This window comes from Ambystoma mexicanum, chromosome 2p, assembly GCF_040938575.1.
Source record: "Ambystoma mexicanum isolate Mex_15411 chromosome 2p, UKY_AmexF1_1, whole genome shotgun sequence".
Lineage (NCBI taxonomy): Eukaryota > Metazoa > Chordata > Amphibia > Caudata > Ambystomatidae > Ambystoma > Ambystoma mexicanum.
The window spans coordinates 178,943,884-178,971,156 of record NC_090923.1 but is presented as its reverse complement, the minus strand read 5'-3'; the positions used below and the strand labels follow the sequence as shown (position 1 = coordinate 178,971,156).

Sequence of the window (27,273 nt, the reverse complement as noted above, 5' to 3'; positions counted from 1 at the left end):
TCTATAAGAAGGGTCAGTGAAATTCAGGCTCTGTCAGTGCAGGATTCATTCTTTACAGTTCATAAAGACAAACTGGTTTTACATAAAGACAACTGGTACACACCCTAGGTTCTCGCCTAAGTTTATTTCTAAATTCCACGTGAACCAGTCCATCGAGCTTCCGGCTTTCTTCCAAGACCCACAAAGCTCGGCTGAGGCGAAACTACACACCCTAGATGTGCGTAGGGCGGTCCTCTACTATGTAAACACAACTAGACCGCTAAGGAGAACAGATCAGCTGTTTGTCTCCGTAGCTACAGGCACAGAGGGAGATCGCGTCTCTAAAGGTGCCATCTCTAAGTGGATTGTTAACTGTATCCAGCTGTGTTACTCTCTACCTGAAAAAACCCTGCCTTTCACACCAAGAGCCCACTCTACAAGAGGCATTGGGGCCACTCTGGCTTTCATTGCAAATGTACCCCTTGACACCATTTGCAAAGCAGCTACTTGGAGCTCACACTTTTACTCAGCACTACTGCATTGACACCCATTCCAAGAAAGATACTCAAGTGGGACAAGCGGTTCTAAGACATTTATTTGCTCATGACCCTTCTCACATCCCATCTCCTTCTTCTAACACTGCTCGCTAATCTATGCACAGCATGTGATCTAAGCAGATTCCACAAGCCTCAGAAGGGATACATTTCTCACCGTAATCGTATTTCTGATGCTTGTATCTGCTTAGATTCATATGCGACCCACCCTTCCTCCCCTCTAAGAGAAGACGCATGGATGCTTGTAGTCTTATCTATCTGCTTGGATTATATGTACTCGCGCTACTCCTCATGCTACCTCATGTCAGAAAAAATACAATCTGAAGGTCCTAGACGCATGAGGAATCATGGGTACAGTGGACGTCACACTATGGATAGTATTACTGGCACGCCCTGTGTCGACGCCCATTTTCGAGTTTCAAAAAACAAACTGTAATACTCTGCAGCTTCCACTAGATGTCGGCCTATGCACAGCATGTGAATCTAAGCAGATACAAGCATCATAAATACGATTACGGTGAGTAATGTATCATATATATATTATAGAGAGAGAGAGAAAGAGAAGCATAGAGCGACAGAGGAGGAGACCATATGTAATGTTGAAATGTTGAGCTGTGCGTTGCTGTCAGTGTCCTACTGTTGACTGATAATGACAACAACTATGGGGGCGGGGGTTGAGGCTTCTTTAGAGAAAAAGAAGCATAAACCACTTTGATCCACCAGAGTACTTGGAGATTTGCTAGACAGTGCAGTACTTCCGAGTTCAGCTTCGAGCACCTTGTTTTTCCATGCCATCTTCGATTTACGGGAACAGCTTTCCGGGGTGCTTTAGCTGATCAAATTGAAGATTCTATGATGGAGTGCAGGTCTTGTGTAACCTACCTGCTTCAAATTGTAAACGCTACCAGAGCTGTTTTCCCGAACACTTATATTTGTTTGTATAATTACAGCCATCTTCACACTGGGGAAAAGTCTGGTTCAAGCACATGGTGGGTGGACGGCGTATGGACCGACACAAGGAATAATACTGCTATAATAATACTGATAATCAGTTTTCTGAATGGGGTACAATAGGGTTGTGTACTTCATTCAAACTGTTGCTTCAAATCCGAGTCCTTCATTTGTGCTATAGCAGGTACACAGTACAAGGTGTTTCATGGCAGGCATTGCAGACAAGCCAACGCAGACTCTCTTCTGGCTGCGGGCAATTAGAAGCTGTACCGAGAGCTAGATGACTTCAAAGCCTTCCTTCGAATGGATTGTGTCCTCACGTATTCGTCATCTTATGATATTCGTAGCCTGCCAGCTTCGCTGCTTCGGAAAAAGAATTCTCGGCAGAGGGCACTGTGCACGAGATCGTGGCGTTCAAGTCCCTCGACGGGCTCCGTACCGTGTCGACGTCACCATCAGTACAAATAGCTTGTGCCGCGCCCGTTGGCTTCAGTTCCGTTTTTCCGATTGCTTCGCTCTCGAACGGCGCGCTTCGAAATTTTCTTCTGAAAATGTCGTCTTCCTCTACCCCTTCTACTCCCAAGACAGGGTTCAAAAAGAGTATCGACTGCGGATCAAAGATGACGATCACAGATCCTCACTGCATTTGTCTCTGGTGCCTAGGTTCAGACCATCGAACCAGCGACTGTGGCTCCTGTCAGTCGATGATGGAGAAGGCCCTTTGTGAGAGGAAAGGTAAACTGGCGATGGGGCGGGAAGTTTCTGAGGCCTCCTCGAAGGCCTTGTCTAAAAGACATAAAAAATCGAGCAATTCGAAAGAATTGGATTGTCATAGACACACTAAGAGATCCCGATCTCGTAGTAGATCGAGGCTCTCCATCATCTTCTTCAAAAAAAGTTAAAAGGAGACATAGATCTCCCTCTTCATCATCCGATACATCTACCGAATTGGTACGATGCCCGACTAAGTCGGATTCCCCAAGAAAATAGGAATATTTTAGAAGGAAGATGATGGAGGTCTTTGAGAATGTGGCCTCGACCCCCTCAAAGAAGCCTCAAAAGAGCCAGACCCCGGTCACTCCATCTGACGACACAGGGAAGTCGGGAACTACTGTGGTAAAAGCCAGTAGTATGGGTGAAACTCGTAAAACTCGAGTTGACGCCAAGTCGTCAAAGATTCCTCGAATAGTTTCCTCGACACCATATAAAAAACAATGTGTTGAAAATATCTGCAACTTCGTCGACGCTGATGGCTTCGACATCGAAGCCAAAAGCGTCTTCGACGCCTTTGTCGAAGACATCATCCGTGTCCTCGAAGCCTCCTTAGATACCATTGAAGGTTCCTTCGATTCCTTCGACCAAAACGTTTGAACAAGACAGGAGATTTACTCCTTTACCAAAATCAGACTTTTTAAAGTCTGTCTTCTATATTTGAAGAAAGTGGCTCTGAAGAAGAGGTTGTTTCTCCTTTTGGAGTACAATATGGTACTAGAGAGGTCCCAGAAGAATTAATTGATCCAGAATCGAAAATGAGAGACCTGTGTGACACACTTCACTCTGCTAGTGGCATTGATGCGTCACCTGAGCTAGTTTGCAAAACCTCACCCTGCAGAACATGCAGATTTAGGGTACAGGAGTTTAATGAATAGAGCGGTGGAATGCATGGGCTGGGGTAGAGCCTCACCCACTTTTGATTAGGATGAAATGACTGACATACTTGATCGGGGCCCCGAAAAGGATCCAGATCCCCCCTTCCATAGGGCACTTCAGAGAACAGTAGAAAAAAACTGGGAAGCTCCTGACAACATTGCTGCAGTAAACTGTAATTTTCCTAAGAAGTATAGAACTTCTATTTCTGATCCTGAGTATTTAAACAGGCATCCCACTCCAGAAAGTGTGGTTATTCAAGCTGCAACTACCTCAAGACAGACTGCATATCCGTCTATCCCTCTGGATAGAGAGGATAAGAAGGTGGATGCTTGGGCCCGTAAAGTTTTTACTTCGGGTCGCATGGCTCTCCAGTCAACTAATGTCACCTGTACCCTGGCCAGGTTCACCCATACCCTGTAGGACTGCATTTCGGCGGCTGCTGAACATATTCGAGAAGGCGAAGAAAGGAAAGGCTTCCTGAATATTGTCAAAGACGGAAAGGAGGCAATGGGGGAATGTTGCTAGTCTTGACTGGATACTGCCGATAGTATCGGCAGATCCATGGCTGCAAGCACAGTGCTACACAGATTTGCGTGGTTGAAGTCGGGGTTCGCACCAGATGTGCAGGCCAGACTGGTCATCATGACTTTTGATGGCTTGAGGCTGTTTGGTAGTAAGGCCGATGAAAGCCTAGAAAAACTCCAGACTTCAAAATCGGCAGCTAAATCTCTTAGCGCCTCCATGCGACAGCCTCAGAAACCCTATTCGGGCTCATATTCCTGGAGGGGTCGTTGTTTTCGGTACAGCTTCTCTTTTGGTAGAGGAAGAGGACAGGCCTTTCAAAGAGGCAAGAGAAATGTCGCTCGTGGTAGACTAGGAAAGACTGCAAAGCCAAACTCAGGAATGGCATCTTTGCCCTCAGCCGTTCCTGCAGCCGCCTCCAAATCACTCTGAGGCCTTATTACACAAACCTCAGTGGGAAGCATGATCTCTCAGCAGCTGAAAGAATGGCAGGGCATTACCTCAGATGCTTGGGCACTGGAAACAGTAGCTCAAGGTTACTGTCTTCCCTTCCTAAAAAGGCCCGAGGACCATCCCCTGGGAACCAACTCTGTCAAAATTCCAGATCTTCTCCTGTTGCAGGAAATTTGAACCCTGCTAGAGAAAGGTGCAATAGAACAGGTACCTGTAGCGGAGAGGAACAAGGTTTGGTACTCCACATACTTTCTCATCCCAAAGAAGAACGGAGGATTGAGACACATCTTGGACTTAAGAAACTTGTACAAGTTCCTCAGGAAGGACAAGTTCAAGATGGTAACCCTTTCTCAGATCCTTCAGGCTCTCCAACAAGACTGGTTGGTATCATTGGACCTTCAGGATGCTTACTTTCATGTGCCAATCCATCCCAAACACAGAAAGTACCTAAGGTTCGCGATTGGCAATTCCCACTATTAGTTTCGAGTTCTGCCATTCGGGTTGACCTCCGCCTGAGGCGGTTGTGGCAGCGAGTCTGAGGAGAGGGGGATTCACGTCTACCACTATCTGGACGATTGGTTGATCAGAGCATGTTCTCCCGAACAAGCTCAGGGACATCTATCCATCACCTGTCACTTCCTTCACAAACTGGGCTTCTCCCTCAATTTCAAGAAGTCCCACATGATACCATCCCAAGAGCTTCAAATTATCGGAGCAGTTTTGGACACTCCCTCTGGCAAAACCTCGCCTCCTGAGGTGAGAGCTCTCCACATTCTGCAGATGGTAACAAAGTTCCAGAATGCCCAGCATCTGCCGGCCTTCGATTTTCTGAGGTTGTTCAGTCTCATGGCATCCTGCATTTTTCTGGTGCCAGAGGCCAGGTTGAGAATGAGATCCCTTCAACGGTCCCTCAGAACTCGGTGGTCCCAGTTCTCGGGGAATATGTTGGATCTTCTGCAAGTGCCGAGCGCTGTCGCTCAGGATCTACTATGGTGGGCTTGCAACAACATCCTGAAGGGAGAATCTTTTTGGCAACCATGGCCGGAGATAACAGTAGTAACGGACGCCTCACTCAGAGAGTGGGGAGCCCATACCAACGATCTGACAATCAGCGGTCGTTGGTCTCCATCGGAGTCCAAACTACAAATCAACCTATTGGAGCTGAGGGCAATCAGACTAGCGCTGAAAGCCTTCCTGCCCTCTGTACAGGGAAATAATGTCCTGATAATTACTGAGAACACATTGGCCATGTACTACCTCAACAAGAGAGGAGGCGTAGGGTCACTACCACTGTGCAGAGAGGCACTGCAGCTCTGGTTCTGGGCAATACGAGAAGGAATCTCTCTATCTGCTGTTCACCTAGCCGGAGAGCAGAACACGGCGGCAGACGCTCTGAGCAGGCAGAGCACAGTCTCCCACGAGTGGGAGCTAGCTCAGGAAGTCCTTCTGGAGATCTTCGCCCTTTGGGAACCCCTCAAGTGGATCTGTTCGCGACCACGGTAAACTGGAAGTGCGAACAGTACTGCTCAAGGGAATTTCCGCTGAGAGGAGCTCTAGGAGACACGTTCGTGGTGGACTGGAAGTTTTCTCTCCTGTACGCGTTTCCTCCAGTCCTCTTCATTCCTCAAGAAATCAGGAGGTTAAGAAAGTTCAGGAAAACCATGATCCTAATTGCCCCGGATTGGGCCAGGTGGACGTGGTAACCGGACCTTCTGGACATGTCCATCTGCCCTCCGATACGTCTTCCGCAAAGAGGATCTTCTCTCGCAAGAGGAAGGTTTGGTTCTCCATCCAGAGATCAAGACACTCAACCTTCAAGCATGGTTTCTGAGAGGTTGAGATAAAAGGATTGGGATCTTCCGGATGACGTAATGGAGATTTTGCTTTCAGCCAGAAGGCCAGCAACAAAATCCTTGTACCAATGTCGTTGGAACAAGTTCAGTAACTGGTGCAAAGATAAGGATATGGACCCTTTTCAATGTGGCACCCCAGTGGTGCTTTCTTTCCTGTTGCATCTAGCCAATCTGGGGCTCCAGATCGGAACAATCAAAAGAAATCTAGCAGCGCTGTCCATTTTCAAGCGCTCTTTGGAAGAGGTTTCTTACTTCAAAATTCCATTGATAATTCAATTCCTGAAAGGGCTCACTAATGTGTAAATGAAAAATCTGGCTTTGAGGAAAGCTGCTCTGTAGGGCGACACCTTATAATCCCGAAGCTAAGAAGTAGAGAAAACTGCTACTGATGAGAAGTTGTATCTGTGAGTACATGGATGTCGCAGGTCTCTGGAACCAGACGGTAGTTAAAGTCTAACCGTCACCACATGAAATGTAGAATAGGAAAAAAATTCCAAGACTCAGCGCCACCAGTTATACAGTCATTTAATTGTGTTGTATTGTCACACATTAAATGGTAAGGTAAAGCCCATAAGTGATAACATGTGTCGGCTCGCTCTGAGCCTTTTTCAAATCTGGGCTGGTTTAACATCAAATAAAATAAGCAAAAAGTATCAGAGATTGTGTAACAATAGCATCGATGCAATCATAAAATGGCAAGGAAATTGAAACATCAAAACATCATACCGTAATAGGCATTATCAAATAACAAGATTGATAGACAGAAAAACAAGAGTTGGTTAGGGGGTGGATGCAAGGGTACAAAGAAGCATGTCAAAAAATAATGAACACATTGTAGCGAAAACACAGTCAACAAAATGACATGAAACAATATAGAGACAAGACAAAGGGATGAAAGAAAAACAGAAAATTTAGTGATTAAGTAATGCTTGCACATATGATTAATCAACGTAATAAGTTCAAGGAAAAACGCCATAAAGGCGCTTACCCGAATTTAGATGAACCAATCCGAAAGACTGTATGTCAGTGTAGTCGTAATGGGGTTAGATCCCCAAAACTGAATCTGCAATCAGTTGAACGTAATTTCAGGTATCACTATAACAAAAGCGTTTGTCATTCAGCAAAGAGACATTGCAGCCAATGAAACTCTATTACGTGTAAGTGCCATGTGAATAGCATTATGTGCTGTCTCAGTTCAAAGTTACATCTCAGTGGATTCATAAATGTTGGTGAGCTGTGGTTTAAGACAGGACATGGATAAAGAATAAGTTTTAAGAATGCCGCAAAATACGTGCTACACGCTGCACGTGTAAATACAAAGTTAACCATCAAAAATGAAACAAAAAGTCCCTTAAAACCGGATCACAAAACTGGAGTGACTAAGTGTTGCCTTTTTGGCATAACGCATTCGCTGACAAGAACATTAAAAGGGCCTAAGCTCCTTGTGGCTTACCTTAATTCAACGGAAAGAAAATCGCACACGTTGGCAAGAATGGGGAAATGGCCCATGTACGCCATTTTATCAACTCTAACAAAGGCGTAGTCCATGGCAACGGGGATCTGTCTTGAGGCGCTCGAATACATCCGCCGTAATGAGTTTCTTCCAGCTTGGAATAGACGGCCGCCATTTATAAAGGCGGTCCGAATGCACACAAGAGCAAGTTCCAAGGCAATGAGCAATACTAAATAAAAGAAGACTTCGTTCTGAAGCTGTCTCACAGGGATATATCTCACAATGAAAGATCTCTTTTGAACAAGGGTTTGTCTTTTGCACCGTCATGTAGCTTCAGTCAAGTGGACATTCACATAGATTTGTTCAAATGTATCAGGAAACTTAAATTAAAGACATTTTTCGCAATCAAAGCTCTAGGGGATTTTCAACCAAAGGAACTAAATATACCAATCAGTGACATGTCAATTCAAGACATTGAGGACACCTTCTTAATACGGTCACTGGTTGAGGATGACCAGTACCAAATGCTTCATTTGTTGGATGATCTGAAAATTCACTCAACAACTAAAGAACTCAAAGTGAAATCCAAATTCGTTCCACTATTGGCACCTGATAATGTTATTGATACATTCTATAAAGCAGTTTCACATGATTTCTACAAATTGAACCAAGTTAGTACTAAACACAAGAAAACAATCAACAATTTGACATCAGGAGAAAAAACAGCTCTTCAAGCATTGAAATCAGATACCCGAATAGTGATCAAGAAGGCAGACAAGGGGGGAAACATTGTTGTAATGAATCGTGAGGATTATCTGGCAATGGCGTCTCTACACCTGGCAACCCCCGGCTGCTACATTCGAAGGGCTGATGACTGTAAATCCACAGCAGTGCAACAAGTTGAAACCTACATTATGATGTGGCACAGAAAAGGCTTGATTACTGATGAAGAACGTGCCTTTCTCCTAATCAAGCAACCTGTAACTCCAACGATGTATTTCTTGCCCAAGATCCACAAGCACTATGATACGATACCAGAGGGTCCCCCAATCATGAGTGGTATTGGTTGGGTGACTGAAAATATTGCAGAATATCTTGACTCCATCCTTAAGCCAAGGGCCAGTCTCTTGTATTCATATCTACGGGACTCAACAAGTCTCATAAAGAAATTACACAATTTCACTTGGCATAAGACCTTTTTATTGGCTACCCTCGACGTGAAGGCACTATATACCTCCATTCAACATAAATGGGCTATGACAACAGTTGACTACACATTCAGACACGAATCGCATCTTTTTATAACCATTTACAAATGATCAAAGAAATGTTACAGCATACTTTGGACCTCAATATTTTTACCTTTTGATAATCAACTATACCAACAAACTAAAGGGCTGGCAATGGGCGTGAAGTATGCTCCAGCACTAGCAAACCTCTTCATGGGCATGCTAGAAGACAAAGCGGTTTACCCGGAACTTTTCTATAAGACCAAAATCAAGATGTGGACACGATATATAGATGATATTTTTTGTATCATTGACGGAAGCATAGATTATTTTCAGAATTTTGTGATAGACCTCAACCTGAATGGTTTTGATATACAATTCACAGGGTCTTCTGATCCACAGTTAATCAACTTTTTAGATTTAACAATACATTCCGATGGTGATAAGCTACAGACATGGACCTTTAGAAAACCAACCGAAGTTAACTCAACACTGCATGCCAGTAGCTGTCATTCAAACTCAACCATTTTCAACATACCATCAGGTGAATACACCAGAGCGCGACGCAATTGCCAATGTGAAGACAAATTTGAAGATGAGTGTACGCTTTTACAACAACGCTTCAGAAATAGGGGTTACTCGAACAAATCCATAACCAGGGCATATAAGAAATCGAAATCAATGAAACAACAAGATACCTTAGGATACCAACCCAAGAGTACCTCAGAGTTGGACATGGTAATAAGCTTCATTCTCCAGCATTGGATCTTTCATGGATTCACATGCTTAGAATATTCCCCGTCGTCAGACTGGGAACCCTCGGTACACATATATATAGTCATTTCCAATAGGAAAAAACTTCTGCCCTATCCCCGTCTGCGTCCTCTACGGGGCCGCCCACGTACGCCCCGTTGGACGTGATGGTATATAAGCCCCGCCCCCGCGGGTCCCTTCAGATTTCAACCGTCTCCAAAGATAGTGGGATCTCCTCGTGTATTTTCTTCAAATACTTATCGAATTGTTTCTAACTCCTGCGAGTTTGTCTGTTTGGTCCACTTCTAACTCCTACGAGTTTTGTTTGTTGGGCTGGCAATAATGTCGGGTAAGCCTCTTTTCCGCCCGTGTGCCACGTGCGGTCTAAAGAAGGTTTATGAAGGGGATGGCCATCTTGACTGCATCTACTGCCTTCACCCCCACCACTCGGCGGACCAATGTGATATTTGCAAGGGGTTTTCCCAAAAAACCCTGAAGGACCGGAATCGGCGACTGGTCTCGTGGCTGAACGACGGCGCTGGAGCGTACCCTCAGTCGGAGGTAGGATCGGTGCGCAGTATCGCCTCAGCGAAAACATCAGAAGCCCCCCGACGCTCACATCCGTCGGAACCTCTGGCCAAAAAATCACGACCTACGGAGCATTCCTCTAAGGCCTCATCGAAAGAATCGACGAAGAAATCATCTTCCTCTTCTTCTTCGTCGAAGAAAGATAAGGACAGGCCAAAATCCTCCTCGAGCGATCAGAAAAGATCAGCTACGAGTAGAGAGGCGGATAAACGCAGGGAGAGCTCCGCGAAGGCGGGACCGCCTAAGCCACCTGCAGGCCCTCCGTCGACGACGGCGACGATCCAAGTGCCCACTCCGTCACAGTCCCCCGCCTTTCAAACGGGCTCATCGTCGACGACGATTCCCTCGTCGACGGAGTTCCAGGCCTGGAGGCCAGAAGTGTTCGACATGGGGCTACCCGACACACTGCTGCAAGAACAGGCAGTTTCGATCGCCTCCAAAGAGGACGACGGCTTCAGAATAGTGAGCCCGGAAGACCTGGGGCTACGGCCCAGATTTCCTTCTGGTGCAACCTGCTCTCAAGTTTTCACCCAGCCTCCAAACGCCCAGGCTACTCTCTCCATGGAGGTACTTTCCTCCTTACACTCGCTCTTGAAGTCCCTGGACGAAAGGCTCCCACCTGTTCCGACGACTCCCCTCGTCGACGAGCCCGGACCTTCACACCGCCCGACTAGATCGGTCGTGGGCCCAACTGCTCCAACAGTCCAGGAAGAAGGTGAGCTCTCGGACTCCCTCTCTGAACAGGGGTCAGCTTCTGGTATCTCCCTCTCGCCGTCGAGAGACCCGTCATGGGTTTCGGATGTGGAGGTGGATCCTCCGAAAAGTCCCATTCACCCGTCTCCACCGGATGACATAGGGGCCTTCCATTCCATGATGGAAAAGGCCTGCAAGGAGTTCGGTTTGACCCAACAAGAAGAAAAGGACTGCTTCCTCTTTGACCACATGGGCAAGAATAGGCGTTCCGTTTTTTCGATACCGATACTGGACCACGTATGGAAAGAGGGCGTCCAAACCATGCGGCATCCATTCTCGGAACCTGCGGTCAAGGGCCGCGTAGAGAAAAAATTTAAAGTGCCAGATTTGACGCCAAAATGCCTCTCTGCGCAACCCACGCCTGACTCGGTGGTATCGGCGGCGGCGACGAGAAAGGCAAAAGCCCAGCATAAATGCTCTACCCCTCCGGATTCCGAAGCTAGACGCCAAGACGCTTTCGGTAAGAAGATCCTGTCAGTGGGAGCGTCAACAGTGAAAGCAGCGAACTCCCTGGCAATCATGGCCAGGTATGACAGGGAGATGTGGCACAGACTGGCACCCATTATGGACCACCTCCCAGAAGAACACAGAAAATCAGCTATGTCCCTGGTTCGTGAAGGAGAAGAAGCCTCGAACCATGCTATCAATATAGCGGTGGACCTGGCAGATTCGGGGTTCAAACAAATTAACAACGGAGTGGTTCTACGACGCCAGGCCTGGCTCAAGTGCACCAACTTTAGACCCGAGGTGCAATATAAGGTCGTTGACATGCCTTTCGAAGGTGACCACCTGTTTGGCGAAAAGGTGGATGAGGCCTTGAAAGGAATGAAGGAGGACTCTGAGACGGCGCGCTCACTGGGCTCTCTCCAAAGCGGTAAGCCCTTTCGTTCCTTTCGCCCCTTTAGAGGAGCTATGGGAAACGCACGATTTGCGGGATCAAGGGATAGAGCATTCGGGAGGTCTTCATATCCGTCCCAAGGCTATAGGCGCGCCTCACAGTCCTCGACCCGACGCAGAAATTTCCAGGCCTCCAAGAGACGTCCCACTTACTCGTCGTCGACGGGAAAACAAAAAGATCAACAATGACGTTCTAGGAGGGAGAGTGTCAAGTTGCGTCGAGGAATGGGAGTCAATTACGACAGATCGGTGGGTTCTGGACACGGTGAGACTGGGACATTCCCTAAGATTCAAATCCAGACCTCCAAGACGTCCACCGATACGCCTGTCTCAACCACACCTAAGCGTCTTGCGTCGAGAGGTTGCGCTCATGCTAAAAAAAGGCGCCATCGAGTTAGTCCCTGCTTCGCAGAGAGGCTTAGGGGTTTACTCACGCTGCTTCGTAGTAAAGAAACCAAACGGGAAGTGGCGCCCCATCCTCGACCTACGGGACCTCAACAAAACCCTGCTGAGTCAAAAGTTCAAGATGCTTACTCTACAGGAAGTAATCAGATCGGTCCAAAAGAACGATTTCCTGGCGTCTCTGGACCTCCAAGATGCGTATTTTCACATTCCGGTGCGCACTCACCACAGGAGGTTCCTGAGGTTCCTAGTCGGCCAAACACACTACCAATTTTCTGTGCTCCCTTTCGGCCTGAAGTCCTCCCCAAGAACCTTTACAAAGTGCCTAGCACCCGTAGCAGCCTGACTGCGGAAGGAAGGGCATCACGTTTACCCGTACCTCGACGACTGGCTCGTGAGGGGATCCTCCCCAGCGTCGACCAACGACAGCCTATTGACCACCTTGCGACTGCTACAGCGTCTGGGATTTGCAGTGAACTACGAAAAGTCTTCACTAAAGCCCTCGAAGAGCTTGAAGTTCCTAGGTGCTCAATTCGACACCCACACGGGACTAGTGAAACCATCCCTGGAAAGGTTGTTGAAGATCAAACACCTGACAAGCCAACTTCGTTTACAGAGCAGGTTGTCAGTAAGAAAATATGCGGCTCTCCTCGGCTCCATGGCATCGTGCATCCACCTAGTCGCGAACTGCCGGTTGTTCATGAGACCTCTACAGGAGTTCCTATCAGACAGATGGAAGCAGGCCACAGGCCGCTGGTCGGACAAGATAATAGTCGACGATGAACGAGTTATCAAAGCCCTCCGATGGTGGAAAGTAGCGCGCAACCTGGACAGAGGGGTCCCCCTGCAGGAGCCGGAATTTCAGAACACCATCATTACAGACGCCTCTCTGTCGGGCTGGGGAGCACACATGTCACGTCACCAAACCCAAGGCAGGTGGTCGTCGACCGAATCTCGCCTACATATCAACGTCCTGGAGCTAAGGGCGGTGAGATGGGCCCTGAAGTCTTTCCTCCCACACATCAAGGGGTCAAAAGTAAGAGTGCTCACGGACAATACGACAGCTATGTTCTACCTGATAAAACAGGGTGGCACCAGATCCAGGACCCTCTCGAAGGAAGCTCAAAAGATCTGGCATTGGGCTTTAAAACACCACATCTCCCTAGTGGCATACCACCTACCGGGAGCGAAGAACGTACAGGCGGATTCCCTGAGCAGGACTATGTCACAAATACACGAGTGGGAGCTGGACTCCACTCAACTCGGGGAAATCTTCGAAAGATGGGGGACCCCGTCGATCGATCTCTTCGCCACGGAAAGAAACCGAAAATGTGTTCAGTTCGCGAGCAGATGGCCCCAAACAGGCTCCCTGGGGGAAGCGTTCTCGTTTCCGTGGACAGGCAAGTTCCTCTACGCCTTCCCTCCATTTCCCCTCATACGGAGGACGATCCAGGGGATCCACAGGTACAATTGCCGGGTCATCCTAGTGGCCCCGCGCTGGCCGAGGCAACCATGATTCTCAGACCTCCTTCATCTGTCGCTGGATCAGCCGATACCATTCAGGAAAGTGCCGAACCTCCTGTCCAGGGACGAGGGGACCGTGTGGCACCACAATCCGGACAGCCTGAACTTAACTGCATGGCTCCTGACTTCTCGGAGTTCGGGAACCTAAAAGTCTCGACTGATTGCCGAAAGATTCTGCAGGCGGCCAGGGCCCCGTCCACTAACAAATCATATGTAAGCAAATGGAAAAGGTTCTGTATATGGTGTCAAACACAACAAAATATACAACCTTTGGAAGTAACTCCGGAGCAAATCCTCCCGTATCTTCTTCATCTTGCGGAGAGCGGACTGTCATCATCGTCAATCAAAGTACACCTGGCGGCTGTTTCGAGATTTACAAGAAGAAGACAGTCCCCTCCACTATTCAGTGACAGGCTAGTGAAGCATTTCATGAAGGGTCTGTTTAGAACCTTCCCTCCGGAAAAACGGTTCCCACCGTCGTGGAGTCTGAACACGGTTCTAGCTGCCTTAATGAAGCCTCCCTTTGAGCCAATGTCCTCTTCATCTCTACAATTTCTATCTTGGAAACTCGCGTTCCTAGTTGCCATCACTTCGGCTAGAAGGATATCGGAACTACAGGCACTGGTCATAGACCCTCCATATCTGAGGTTCTTTAAGGACAAAGTTATTTTATCAACTAACCCTTCATTCATCCCAAAAGTACCGTCGGTCTATCATAAGCACTCGACCCTGGTACTCCCTACTTTCTTTGCATCTCCTTCGTCGACGGCGGAGAAGGCTCTTCACACTCTGGACGTCAAAAGGGCGCTAAAATTTTACCTGCAAAAAACGCAAGATATCAGAGCCACCAGACAGCTATTCGTCGCCTACGGCCCCTCGGCTAGGGATAAGGCTATCTCCAAACAAGGTCTGGCTCGCTGGGTCTCCTCGGCGATTACCCTGTGTCATTCCAAGGCCGGGAGACCTCTACTACATCGTCCCAGAGCCCATTCCACGAGATCGACATCTTCCTCCGTGGCTCTATGGGCAGGAATTCCGCTGACGGACATCTGCCAGGCGGCGGCATGGTCTGTTCCGCACACGTTTACGCGCCACTACTGCCTGGAAAAGCAGCACGCGGATGAGGTACAAATGGGAAGGGCAGTGCTTCGCCATCTTTTTCAATGAGGTAAGCCAAAGTTTCAAGAATAATGCTGCCTATTATTTGGCCTCAGCTGTTTTTTCAGAGTGTATACATGAATGTACATAGTTTATTGACCTAAACATAATGGTCGGGTAGATATATGCGCAAGGGGTGCATACTGAGTCATATGACATAGCATTGTATGGCGGAAATCCGTTTCGTATCAGTATAATAAGTTGTTGCTTACATACATGGTATAAACGGTAGTGTTTGGGGGTGTCTCTACGAATGTAAGTTACAAACTACTCCCTTACTCGGTTTTGTTCTGATCACCGTAGAATTCGAAAAGTACTTAAACATTGGCACCTCCTGAAAATGGACGATCACATCTGTAACTTTGTGGGCGAACATCCACGTATGATTTATAAAAGAGCAAGCACACTCAAAACCATCCTTAGCCCTTCCCTGCTACCAGATACCAATAAAGTCAATCAAGGCAAGTGGCTTGATATCAAGGACCTGGGTTTTAGAAAATGTGGCACATGCCCCTACTACGGAGTTTCAAGACATCAATGAAAAACAATGGACTATTAAACAGGGTATTAATTGCAAAACAAAATGTGTTGTGTACTGCATCACCTGCGTCTGCAGCAAAATATATATTGGCAGCACGAAACGAGCTTTAAGAATTCGGATACGTGAACATTTGTCTAAGATTGGCAGCCAGGACCCATCCATACCGCTACCGGTACATTGGCTTACTGTGCACCAACTAAACAATAAATCAGAGATCCGATTTATTGGTTTACAGCAGGTCATTTTGAACAAAAGGGGTGGCGATAGGTTGAACGCATTGAGAAAAGCGGAGGCCAGAACAATATGTTTTTTCAATTCTACAGTCACAGGCCTCAACAGTGACAATGAAATGGTCTCTTTTTTGAAATGTTGGAAAACTGATACATAGCTACCATTTTTTCATCATTTTTGTGTTTCGGTCTGCATCAGTATCTAATTTATCTGATAGAGAATTCCACTTTTTTCTGAAGCTTATTTTTCGTTTAGCAAGCGGACACCCTTACTGTGTCCTTAAGCATACTTGAATTATTTCATGCAATCATTTCGGCTTGTTCCGCTTGCATTTATGAACACTTGAATGATTTCACGCAATTAATCTGTTTATCCTGTTTGCTTTATGAACAGCACTTACCCCTAATTTAATTATGATTGACAGAGTAAACACAAGGTTTTGAACTATGTTAAATGTGCGTTGATGACACTGTATTTTCCGTGCATTCGAACCGCCTTTATAAATGGCGGCCGTTACCTGCAAGCTGGAGGAAACTCATTACGGCGTACGTATTCGAACGCCACAAGACACGTAGATCCCCGTGGCAACGCTGGACGCGTTGCCATGGACTACGCCTTTTTTAGAGTTGATAAAATGGCATACATGGGCCATTTCCCCATTCTTGCCAACGCGTGTGATTTTCTTTCCGTTGAATTAAGGTAAGCCACAAGCAGCTTAGGCCCCTTTAATGTTCTTGTCAGCTAATGCGTTATGCAGAAAAGGCAACACTTAGTCGCTCCAGTTTTGTGATCCGGTTTTAAGGGACTTTTTGTTTCATTTTTGATGGTTAACTTTGTATTTTCACGCGCAGCGTGTAGCACATATTTTCCGGCATTCTTAAAACGTATTCTTTATCAATCTCCTGTCTTAAACCACAGCTCACCAACATTTATGAATCCACTGAGATGTAACTTTGAACTGAGACAGCACATAATGCTATTCACATGGCACTTACACGTAATCGAGTTTCATTGGCTGCAATGTCTCTTTGCTGAATGACGAGCGCTTTTGTTATAGTGATACCTGAAATTACGTTCAACTGATTGCAGATTCAGTTTTGGGGATCCAACCCCGTTACCACTACATTGAAATACAGTCTTTCGGATTGGTTCATCTAAATTCGGGTAAGCGCCTTTATGGCGTTTTTCCTTGAACTTATTACGTTGATTAATCATATGTGCAAGCATTACTTACTCAATAATCACTAAATTTTCTGGTCTTCTTTCATCCTTTTGTATTGTCTCTATATTGTTTCATGTCATTTTGTTGACTGTGTTTTCGCTACCATGTGTTCATTATTTTTTGACATGCTTCTTTGTACCCTTGCATCCTCCCCCTAACCAACCCTTGTTTTTCAATCTTATTTGATAATGCCTATTATGGCATGATGTTTTGATGTTTCAATTTCCTTGCCATTTTATGATTGCATCGATGCTGTTGTTACACAATCTCTGATACTTTTTGCTTATTTTATTTGATGTTAAACCAGCCCAGATTTGAAAAAGGCTCAGAGCGAGCCGAAACATGTTATCACTTATGGGCTTTACCTTACCATTTTAATGTGTGACAATACAACACAATTAAATGACCGTATAACTGGTGGCGCTGAGTCTCACTAATGTGTACCCTCCAGTCCCCTTTCATGTCCCAACTTGGGATTTAAATGTAGTACTTAAGTTTCTAACTTGTATACCTTTTGAGCCTCTGCACTCTTGTCCCTTGGGGCTTCTAACATTAAAGACTGTCCTTCTTGTGGCCTTAATATCAGCCTGCAGGGTTAGTGAACTACAGGCTCTCTCATGTAAACCTCCATATTCTACTTTTTACAAGGACAAGGTGATTCTTAAAGTTAAACCCTCCTTTTTCCCAAAAGTAGTTTCTGACTTCCATTTGTCACAAACAATCATATTACCAACATTCTATCCTCCTCCTCATTCGGGCAAAGAAGAGAAGAGGTTTCATAGACTGGACCCTAAAAGGGCTCTGATTTTACATTTCAAGAATGTCAAGATTACGTCAAGATGACCAACTTTTTGTAGGTGATACAGGTCATAAATTGGGATTAGCGGTTACAAAAAAACCATATCCCGCTGGATCATTCTGGCTATAATTGAGTGCTACAGATTGGTGGGGGAAGGACCCCGCAGATGGGTTTCGAGCCCATTCCACTCGGGGGATGGCTACTTCTGCGGCTCCGAAGAGGGGAGTCCCTGCAGCAAATGTGTTCAGCTCCATCATGGGCATCAATGCATACCTTCATCAAGCATTATTGCTTAGATGCCTCTTCCGAGGGTTTATTTGCCAAGGCCGTGCTTCATTACGTCCTTGAAAACAATAACTAGTACTCCCACCTCCAAATTTATCACTGCTATGGGAGTCTATCATAAGATGAGGAGTATGTGTGAGGACACAATCTATTCGAAGAACAAGTTATTTACCAACTGTAACGTTCTTTCGACTTGATGTCCGCCCCCCCCTCCTCCACATGTATTCCTCATTGACCCTCTTATCCTACCCCGCAGTACAGTTTGCATTTATTACACTTTCCTCTCACAAAGAGTCTATCAGTCATGCGGCACGCCTGGGTTTCCTCAAATATTTCCTCAAACAGAAATAAAGCCAACGGGCATGGCACCAGCTATTTGTACTGATGGTGACGTTGACACAGTACAGAGCCCGTTGAGGGACATAGACGCCACGACCTCGTGCACAGCTCCCTCTGCCGAGAAAATATTTTCCGACGTAGCGAGGCCGGCAGGATACGAATATCATAAGATGAGGAATACGTGGGAGGAACATCCAGTCGAAAGAATGTTACAGTTGGTAAGTAACTTGTTCTTCTAGCAGACAAGCTACAAGCCTTTAAATCAGCCTTGGGCCGAGGCCAATCTTGTAACACAGGATTAACCATTAACCACATCGACAAAGCAAACATAAGCCTTATTTTGGGGGCTGACATGCATATTTGCTGGATACACTCTACTATATTGATTCTAGCATTAGGTGCAGGAATGTATTTTGGACCACCCATTCAGATAGGACATCTTCTTTACACCCAGTGGGCGCGGAGCTAAATTAGCAAAACGCAGACCACTAAATACTCTGCGATGCTAGCAAACACTGGTCCAAAGCTTTTTCATTAGCCTCTTATTGCAAGGATTTGAGTCAGAGGGTCTGATGGATTTTGAGACTACCAGGATGGAAGTCAAGAAACTGATTGCTCCCCCAGCTCCCATAGAAGAAAGCATGTCGGGACCTCTTATGAGGTTATTTTGTTTTGCAGTTTCCTCCTCGGCTGCTGCAGATGCAAAAAACAGTAAGTGGGAAATGCAGGTCTACTTCACATCAGACTATTGTAGACTCCGTCTTCACCTGGATCGTTGGCAGGCCAATTTTAAGGCCCTTTGGTCCTCCTGGTTGTATCCAAGGGGTAGCACCTCACCATTCCATTTCTTACCCCCACTGATTCAGCTGGACCAGTGAGATCAAGGATTCTATTGATAACTTTTCTCTCTGCCCCGGAAAAAACAGCAGTCTGAGAGCTATTTTAGATCTCATCTTCAATTGTTTTCCCCCAACGAGCCCCTCCCTTAAGATTTCCCCAATGGCAAATCTTGGTAGTTGATTGATATTTTATTTCTATTGCGCTCGTACACAAGTTGCTCACAAGGACAACTGGTTCTGCGCAGTGGACCTCAAGGATGCTTCTCTCCATGTCTAGATTTGAAAACCTCATTTTTAAAGTACTCAGATTTTCCATCTGGGGACGCCATTACCAATATTGGGCTCTGCCGTTTGGACTAACTGCAGCACAGTGTTTGCTATGCTCATGAATAGAGTGGCCAGTTATCTCCGTATTGATGTTTCATGTATATCCCACAGAAAGCTCTAGCGCTGGCCCAATTGCTTGTAGACGCCATGTTCAATCTAGAATTTTCCATCTCTTTTGATCAGAGACTAACATTTCCTGGGTTTCTATGGGATACCAATGCTCTGAAGATCTTCCAGTCTCTACTAGTGTGGTTGTGCATTTTCACAGCAGTCAAACTTCCTCTGCCTGGTGGTTCCAGAGGCTGCTGGGACTTGATGGCAGCATGCGTCTTGTGCATCCCACTGGCTCTCCTGAAAACACAACGCTTACAATTACATCTAGTTAGACCCCTGCTATCGCAGGGAAACCAATAGGTTTCAGATTTGACTTGACATCTCAGGAAAAATCTTTTGTGTACAGACAGTTCTTCTTGCATGTTCTACATAAACAAGCATGGGAGTCAACCACATCTCCTCCTCTTTGTCATCTGGTGACTTCGATCTGAGAGTGGGACCTTTCCCATGGGATTTCTCTCAAAGCAATTTATCTTTCAGATTACCTCAGCAAATTGAATCATTCGAGTCACGAATGGGAGGTAAAACCGCCACACTCCTTCATTTGTTTCTCCTCTGTGGTCCCTCAACTGTGGTTCTTTGTGACGGCTCTCAATCATACATTTCCTCTTTGCCTTCCACAGCGGGATTTGACAGAATTCCTATGTGGCACTCTGATGATTGAATGGTACTTATGCTCCTTCTTTGCATTCTCACCAGTACCTCCTTCCAAGAGTCTTAAAGTTTGTGAAGACCAGGAATGCCACTCTCATTTTGATAACCAGTCTCTGGCCAGCCCGTTTCTGCTTCTCCGACCTCATGAGACTTTGCGTAGAGGGGTCAATTCGCCTAAAGTTCTCCACCCCTGGTCTTGATTGATGATCTTAACTGCTTGGCTCCTGAAACATTGACCTTTGGGCACCTCAGCTTAATAGCAGAGAACATGATTGTCATTCATGGTGCGATGAAGCAATCCTCTTGTTCGAAGTACAGGGGTAAATGGGTTAGATTTTGTCACTGGTTATTGGATAATCGCTTCGACCCACGACCTTGTTTGCTGAATGATGATTTCTTTCATTTTGCATTTGGCTTCATCAGGCATTTTGTTAAGACTCATGTTGCTCCTATTTGGCAGATATCTGAGCTTATTGGAACACTCATTATTCTTTTCCTTCCTCCAACCACATTGTTCTCAGGCTCTTGGAATCCCTTTTAAGGCTCTTTCCTCTTGTTAAGAGACCTCACCTCTGTATTGGACTAAACTATCTGCTCTTGTCCATAAGCCCTTTTGAGCTGATGACATCCTCCGAATTGAAACTATCTTGAAAGGTCACCCGTTTAGTGTTCCTCCCATCATCTCGAAGGGTTAGTGAAATAATTTTTCTGCCACTGAACCCTAATCCTTTTTAACAAAGAAAAGGCTGTTTAAAGTTCTCACCCATCTTTTCTTCCTAAAATGGTTTCCTCCTCCAACATTTTTCCCAATTCCTCAGTCCCAAGCCTCTTAATTTCTTCACTGTCTCGATGTCAGGAGAGCCCTAAAATTGTACATGCATAGAAGCAGGCAATTCAGGAAGTCTGATTCCTTTTTTCTTCACTTTTGGAAGTCCGGACCCAGGTACTGAAGCATCAAATGCACTGATTATGATGATAGGTTATTCATAACGCGCTTAATACCCAGGGGTTTCTAAGCGTGGACCCTGGGATCGAACCTGTGTTGTTCCGCGTCGTCCTGCTTCCAATGCCAGCACGTTGCCCCTGAGCTATCCTCCCAGAGAAATTGAACGATTACCAGATGACTCATTGCTTGTATTAATGTTGCACCTTACAGAAACTCTCTCCTTGAGTGGCTGCATACACTTGCTGTGAAGGCTGTGGCTTTTCAGCGTAATGTTCAATGGGATTTAATCACTAAGGTTTTTACATGGGCCATGCTACTGTCTTTTAGAGCAGTCCTCCAGAACCTTTTCTCAAGTGAGACTTCTCCCCCAAACCCTCTGAGTTTTTGAGGCTATGGAATCTGCTATCAGTATTGAGGAAAGGAGACCGGACATAGGAATAACAAACAATTGCTCAATTGAGTGGCTACTGTACTCCAAGTCTATAGTCCCCTTTCCTCTGTTTCACTTAAATATATTTATTAGTGGTAGCAGATAGGTGCATGAAACATGGGCGAGGCTGGCAATTGGAGTTTGTGCGGGCGGGCACACATTGCACACCCTTTTATGCCTCAAATGTAAAGGGAAACTAATTTTGTTGTGCAAAAAACGGCTCCCGTCCCATCGACTCCCATCAGTATGGAGGAAAGAGGGCATTGGACTAGGAGTACATTAGCCAGTAAGGTGAGTAACTAGTTTTCTCCTAATTTCTTTGAAACCCTGTATCCTGGTTGTCAATTTGTTGAGGGCTTCCTCCATCTTCACCATCCCCATGTCTCTGTCCCTTAATTCTTTCCTTTCCCTGGCATGCTTATGACCATTTGATACCGATTACTACTAATCCCTTTCCCTAGCCTAATGTGAGCAGGACCTATCCACCCTAATGACCTAACCTCCAACCAAATAACCTGGTGCGTATTATGTACACGATATTCTGAGGACAAAATACTCTTCAGGGAAAATCTAAGTTAAATTAACGAGGGCCTTGAAGAAGCATGAAATTAGTCAACATAAAACACACACCTAGTGTAGGCCTCGATAAACTTCACCCAGTACCTTGCAGTAATCCTTTTAGATGACCGTTGGTTAACCCCTCCAGTACCTTCTTTCGCAAGATGTCATCACGCTTGGTCCATTTAAGTTACCCAGCCTTTTGGGTGGTACTCTAAGGCAACCGAGGCAACAGACAAGTTGCCAGGCCGGAGTTGCATAGAAGGAAGCCCTGCAAAGCTTCAACTCTTGCATTTTGTTTAGCCAAGTACAGACCTGCCTCCACCTTTCACTGATGGCATAAACACGGACGCACATACTGTCTTTTTATTCAGTTAATTTTAAATTTGCCAATGTTTTCTTTTGTTTTCTTTAATGTTCTTTATTGGTATTGTTTTTGTTAAATTGCCTTTCTATTCTTCTTCCCTAAAAATAGAGTACTGCTCAGGAGCCTGATTTGTCTGAAGGAAGTGACTTCTCAGATGTCGATGATGTAATACCATTTGCCAAATTATCTCAGGATGAGTTTATTCAAGCTAACAACATTGAAAAGGAAGCAGTTACACCCATCATGTACCCACAGCCGTTAATCCGTAACTCTTGGTCAGATTATACGAGATATGGCACTAGTACGCCTGTGCGTGCCCAGTCTACTACTCGCAGCCTGCTCAATGGTGCATCCTTCAAAAATGTTTTTTCCAGAAACAGTACATCAAATGCAAGCCCCTCATATAATTATAGTGCCCTCTCCGAAGGCTCATGCTGTGGAGCAAATTCAATAAGTGACTCGTGGATCAGTGAGGATAAAAGCAAATCATTTATTGAGGAACCGAGTTTTCATATTTCCGAAGCACACAGTCCTGACCACCTCCTCCAGGAAAGTGAAATGAAGGAATCTCCAGCCACACTGCCTAGGTGGATGTCTGAAGGATTCATTGACACCCATTGCCACCTGGACATGTTGTATGCTAAGCTTTCTTATACAGGGTCTTTTGCAAAATTCAGGCAAGTATACAGCAGCACCTTTTCAAAGCAATTCCAAGGCTGCATAGCTGACTTCTGCAATCCCCGAGCTACAAAGAAATTCCCATGGGAGGATATTCTGCGTGACGATATGGTCTGGGGTGCATTTGGCTGCCATCCACATTTTGCAAGGTTCTACAACGAGTTTCATGAAAGGGAGCTCCTGCAAGCTATGAGACACCCAAAAACTATTGCTTTTGGCGAAATGGGTCTGGACTACTCGCACAAATGCACAACTGAGGTTTCAGTTCAGCACAAGGTAAGACCTAGTGCAGTGACTATTTGTAATATTAGTAGTTTGATTTTACACAACTGTTTCCAAATCTTTTCCTGGAAGTGCTGAAATGAGCGGTCCAATTATTTAATTAGCCTAGGTCTGATTGGGGAAGTAGCTAATCATGCCCTAAAATCACTGAAATTGTTGGTAATATGAGATGTGGAAGTAGTCTAGTGTCTTCAATGTCTGTTGGCTGGCTTGTGTGTTATGCAAAGTTAGACACTGTTATTCTGGACTGTTAGGACTTGCAGCTCAGCCTTTTTCTCTTTTTTGTTCAGCGAGAGCATGCTATCCAGCATGGTAACCTGTCTAGAATTATGTGAGTCGTGTTGCTAGATTTGTGAACAACCAAACACTGTAATCTCTTAATGTCATTCGGAGCAAATGCCAAAAATAAATGCTGTGCTTGGCTTTTGAAGATTTCCCTGCGTACTCTGACATTCAACAGGTGTTAACTTTACTTTTTTAAAGTAATCTAGGACTGTATCTCTGCCACTGCTGCCCATTGTATCAGCAGAGGGGTTTGATCTTGTTCACTGTCGAGAGCGTGTAACTTAATTCTTTCATGAGAGCTTCATTGATATTCATAAACCTTGAACTTCACCTTTGTGCGGCCTCCTGGAACCCTTTGTAATAATGGAGAATCAATGTTCTTCTTTAATAAGAACTTTTAAATTTATAAATATTGCTAAAGTTTTATCTCCAAAAACGCAAATGATGGACATTTTTTAATGCATTCAAAAATCAAAAGCTAAGAAAAAGGCAAGCATGTACACCCCTTTAAGACAGCAGGGTGCAGAATTGGATGTACAGTCAGACTTATTTCTTTTTTACTCTTGAGCTGTGTATTAACAGACTTTTAAACAATGTTTTGATTTACTCACTGGTTCACTCTCGCCCTTCGCGTGTGTGAATGCTTTTTGTTGGAATTTTTTCTTAAATGGGGTCATCCTTGGGATGTTCCAAGACTGCTTGTGTCTTCTGTGAATGGGCCAATGCTCAGAAAAGTCTTAATGTGTTAGCCTGGGTGCCTTGTTTGGGTGAAAAGTAACATTGTCACAGTTGATCCCCAGGAGATCAACATAGTCAATAGCCGAAGAATAGAAGACAATCCCCTGTCTCTTGGAAAATAGCCTAAAAAACCCTAGTCTTAGAACACTAAAACATTTGTCTCCACATGGTGTTGACGCCAACATTGATTCATCACGATTCCCAATAGATGCACCTGCATGCGTTTTTGGCAAGAGTTTTCCAGATTGACAACCTCATGGCCTTTGCTGAAGACAGCCACTTTGAAGTTAACCATTCTGACTACGACTCTGCCATGAATCTTCCAAATTTGAGTTGCTATAATCTGAGGACTCCACACAGCCTCCCATCCTCTTTGTTCCAGGGTTAATGCAAGCATTATTGAAACCTCTGCTCTCTCTCACTGATGGTACAATGTCCACTTTTACACCAACCAAAACTATCTTATAAACTGCAGTTTGAAACGGAGGAGCAAAACCATTGGCATCTGTGGTAAAATCTGCTGCCACTTAGAAGCCGTAAAGGTCTTGCACATTCCTCACTAATTCGATGTCTAGTGGGAGGAATAATTCAAAGCCATTTCCCATCTTGGCAAAAGATTAACAAAGATGTGGGTGCTCCCTCAATATTGCACAGAATGACCACATTTTGAAGTTTTCGAAAACTCCCTCTTTCACTCCATCGAAGCAGTTTCATTAACACAATCTGTCCAGAAACAAGATTACTTCAGCAAAAAGGAGGCATAGGACAAGTGCCAATGTTTCCATGATTACAGTAAATGTACTTGAAATATTCTGGTGGAGGAGAAAGGTACTTACACAATGAGGCAGATTTTGGACTAGCGAATAACTAATATTTCTGGATTTTTTACCACCAGGGTTTTCATCTATATAAATGATTCTAAGTAGATAATGAACCATACACCACTTTAACAGCCTCCTGGGTCTTGTATCCTCCCCTAAGATAACCGGTAGGTGCAGGTAGGGCTGGGGAAAGGCATTTAGTTTGATCAATGCAATAGGCTGGCTTCTGATTGGGTATGTGTGAGCTGCACAGAATAGACCTAGTTTTCAACTAGCTTCCAAACCTCATTCTCAAACGGACAACAATCCCTTCCAGTGCAAAGGTACTCACATTCGGCCTAGAGGCTGCTCCAAAAGTATTCTCAAAGTAGCAGCTAACTTAAGGAAACTTAAACAAATATTTATTGATTTGTATCTCACTGAATGGCCGAGAAAGCCAGTTCAGTAAGAATTGCTTCTCAAGCTTTAGAAATGCCTTACAATAATGTTTCAGGCTTGACCTCCAAGTGAATCCATCAAGGTCTCATACAGTATTAAAAATGTACTTTGTAAGATCGCGTCTCGACGCACTGGGATCAACTGTGTGCCCTTCAGATTATCAAAAACATTTCAAGCTTTGGGCTCGCTGTTTACCCAATAGCCAGAGCAATATTATCCCTGCTAGAGCCTATGGCTTCATGCACCTTTATCATCCCCCATGTATGCCTATGCACAAGAGCTCCCGGGAATGTCTGACAGAGCAGTGCATGTAGAAAACAGATAATGGGGACAAAGTCTCACTTTAAGGCAAACAGCAAATGTTCTCTGCTGTGGAGGTGCTAAGACAATAATCCTCTTCAGTGATTGCTCCAGAAATCTCAGATATAACAAATAGTGGCTATAGATCGCTCCTTGGAAGAATAGGGAGAAAACACTGTCCATTTGATGACCCAAGGACCATGGTTTGAATATTTCTATACCCTATAAACTTGCTGGAAATGAGCAGTCCTCTTGGCCCGCAGAGCTTTATTCGCATCTGTAATGTCAAAGTACACACAAACTCCTACGTCCTGTCCACTTTCCTTCATACTTAAGGAACATTCAGTCATTCGGGGTAGGACAGGAACCTTTTTGGTGGCAGCATAAAAAATGTCTTTATTTTTGCACAGTCGTGGCGTGCACCGCAACAGGCCCCACCTCCCCAAACCCTATTATGGCAGAGAACTCTGATTCACGAGCTTGGCCCCCCCTCCCCCCTAGTGCCTCCAATTATTCATACCATGACTGGAATTCTCTGCGTCAAAACAGATATTGGTCCCACCAACACATCTTCTCCACTATAATATGTGGACCCGTGGCTGGCTAGGCAGACCTGGCAACCTACTTCTATCGAGTCCTGGTCCAGGACCCCATTACCTCCTCAGGCCTGTGTCCCAGCCTCAAGGTATGAGCAGCCAGTAATCGAATGACATTTTCTTTGCCAAGTTCCAAACTTTCAGATATTCACAACCCATAAAAGGCTACTTAGAAGAACTTATTCCGAAATCTCAAGATCCATCAAATCCTGAAGAGAATGTAACCCAAGCTCCGCAGCCAGTCAATATAACAGACTCCTTTGGTGCCACCTCTACCCCCTTGAGCCCAATAGCTGACTCTTAGGGCCGAGTGACTGATCAGGACGCTGCTGTACAAGAAGATGAAGACGAAATTCTGTCTTCAGCAAGAGCATTCCATGACATGCTCGTTTATTTGACAGGTTTTTAGATATTCCCAAATCCCACCAACAGAAGCTGGCATCGTAGCAAGGTTGATTTTAAGAAGAGCGACATTAACCACTGACATTGGGCTAGAATAAAATATTCTTCTTGAGGCGAAAGAAATGCACACACTGTTCCAACAAACGGGAGTATTATCATATGAAGTATCGTCTGATGCAGATTAAGCCTCCTCAGTAGTGCCATTTTGTATTCCAAACCGTTGTCTGCCTCAGCCTCAAACATTTTGAATAAGGAAGTATGTTGAATCCAGTGGAGTCCTCACTGAATCCCCTTCGGTCTCGTTCTCCCATGTGGCTAGGGGGTGGCAGCTGCTATCTGATCCTGACCCTAAGGGTGGCTAT

General features: G+C 45.3%; 1 protein-coding gene across 2 annotated transcripts in view; it reads left to right on the top strand.

Moving 5' to 3' along the window:
- TATDN2 (TatD DNase domain containing 2) overlaps window positions 1-27,273 on the top strand; it is an 887,958-nt gene that overhangs the window by 440,417 nt on the left and 420,268 nt on the right. For both annotated transcript variants that reach the window (XM_069643017.1, XM_069643019.1), the window contains one exon: window positions 22,480-23,325. In XM_069643017.1, the coding sequence (XP_069499118.1) occupies window positions 22,480-23,325 (846 nt within the window). The remainder of the gene's footprint in view (window positions 1-22,479; window positions 23,326-27,273) is intronic.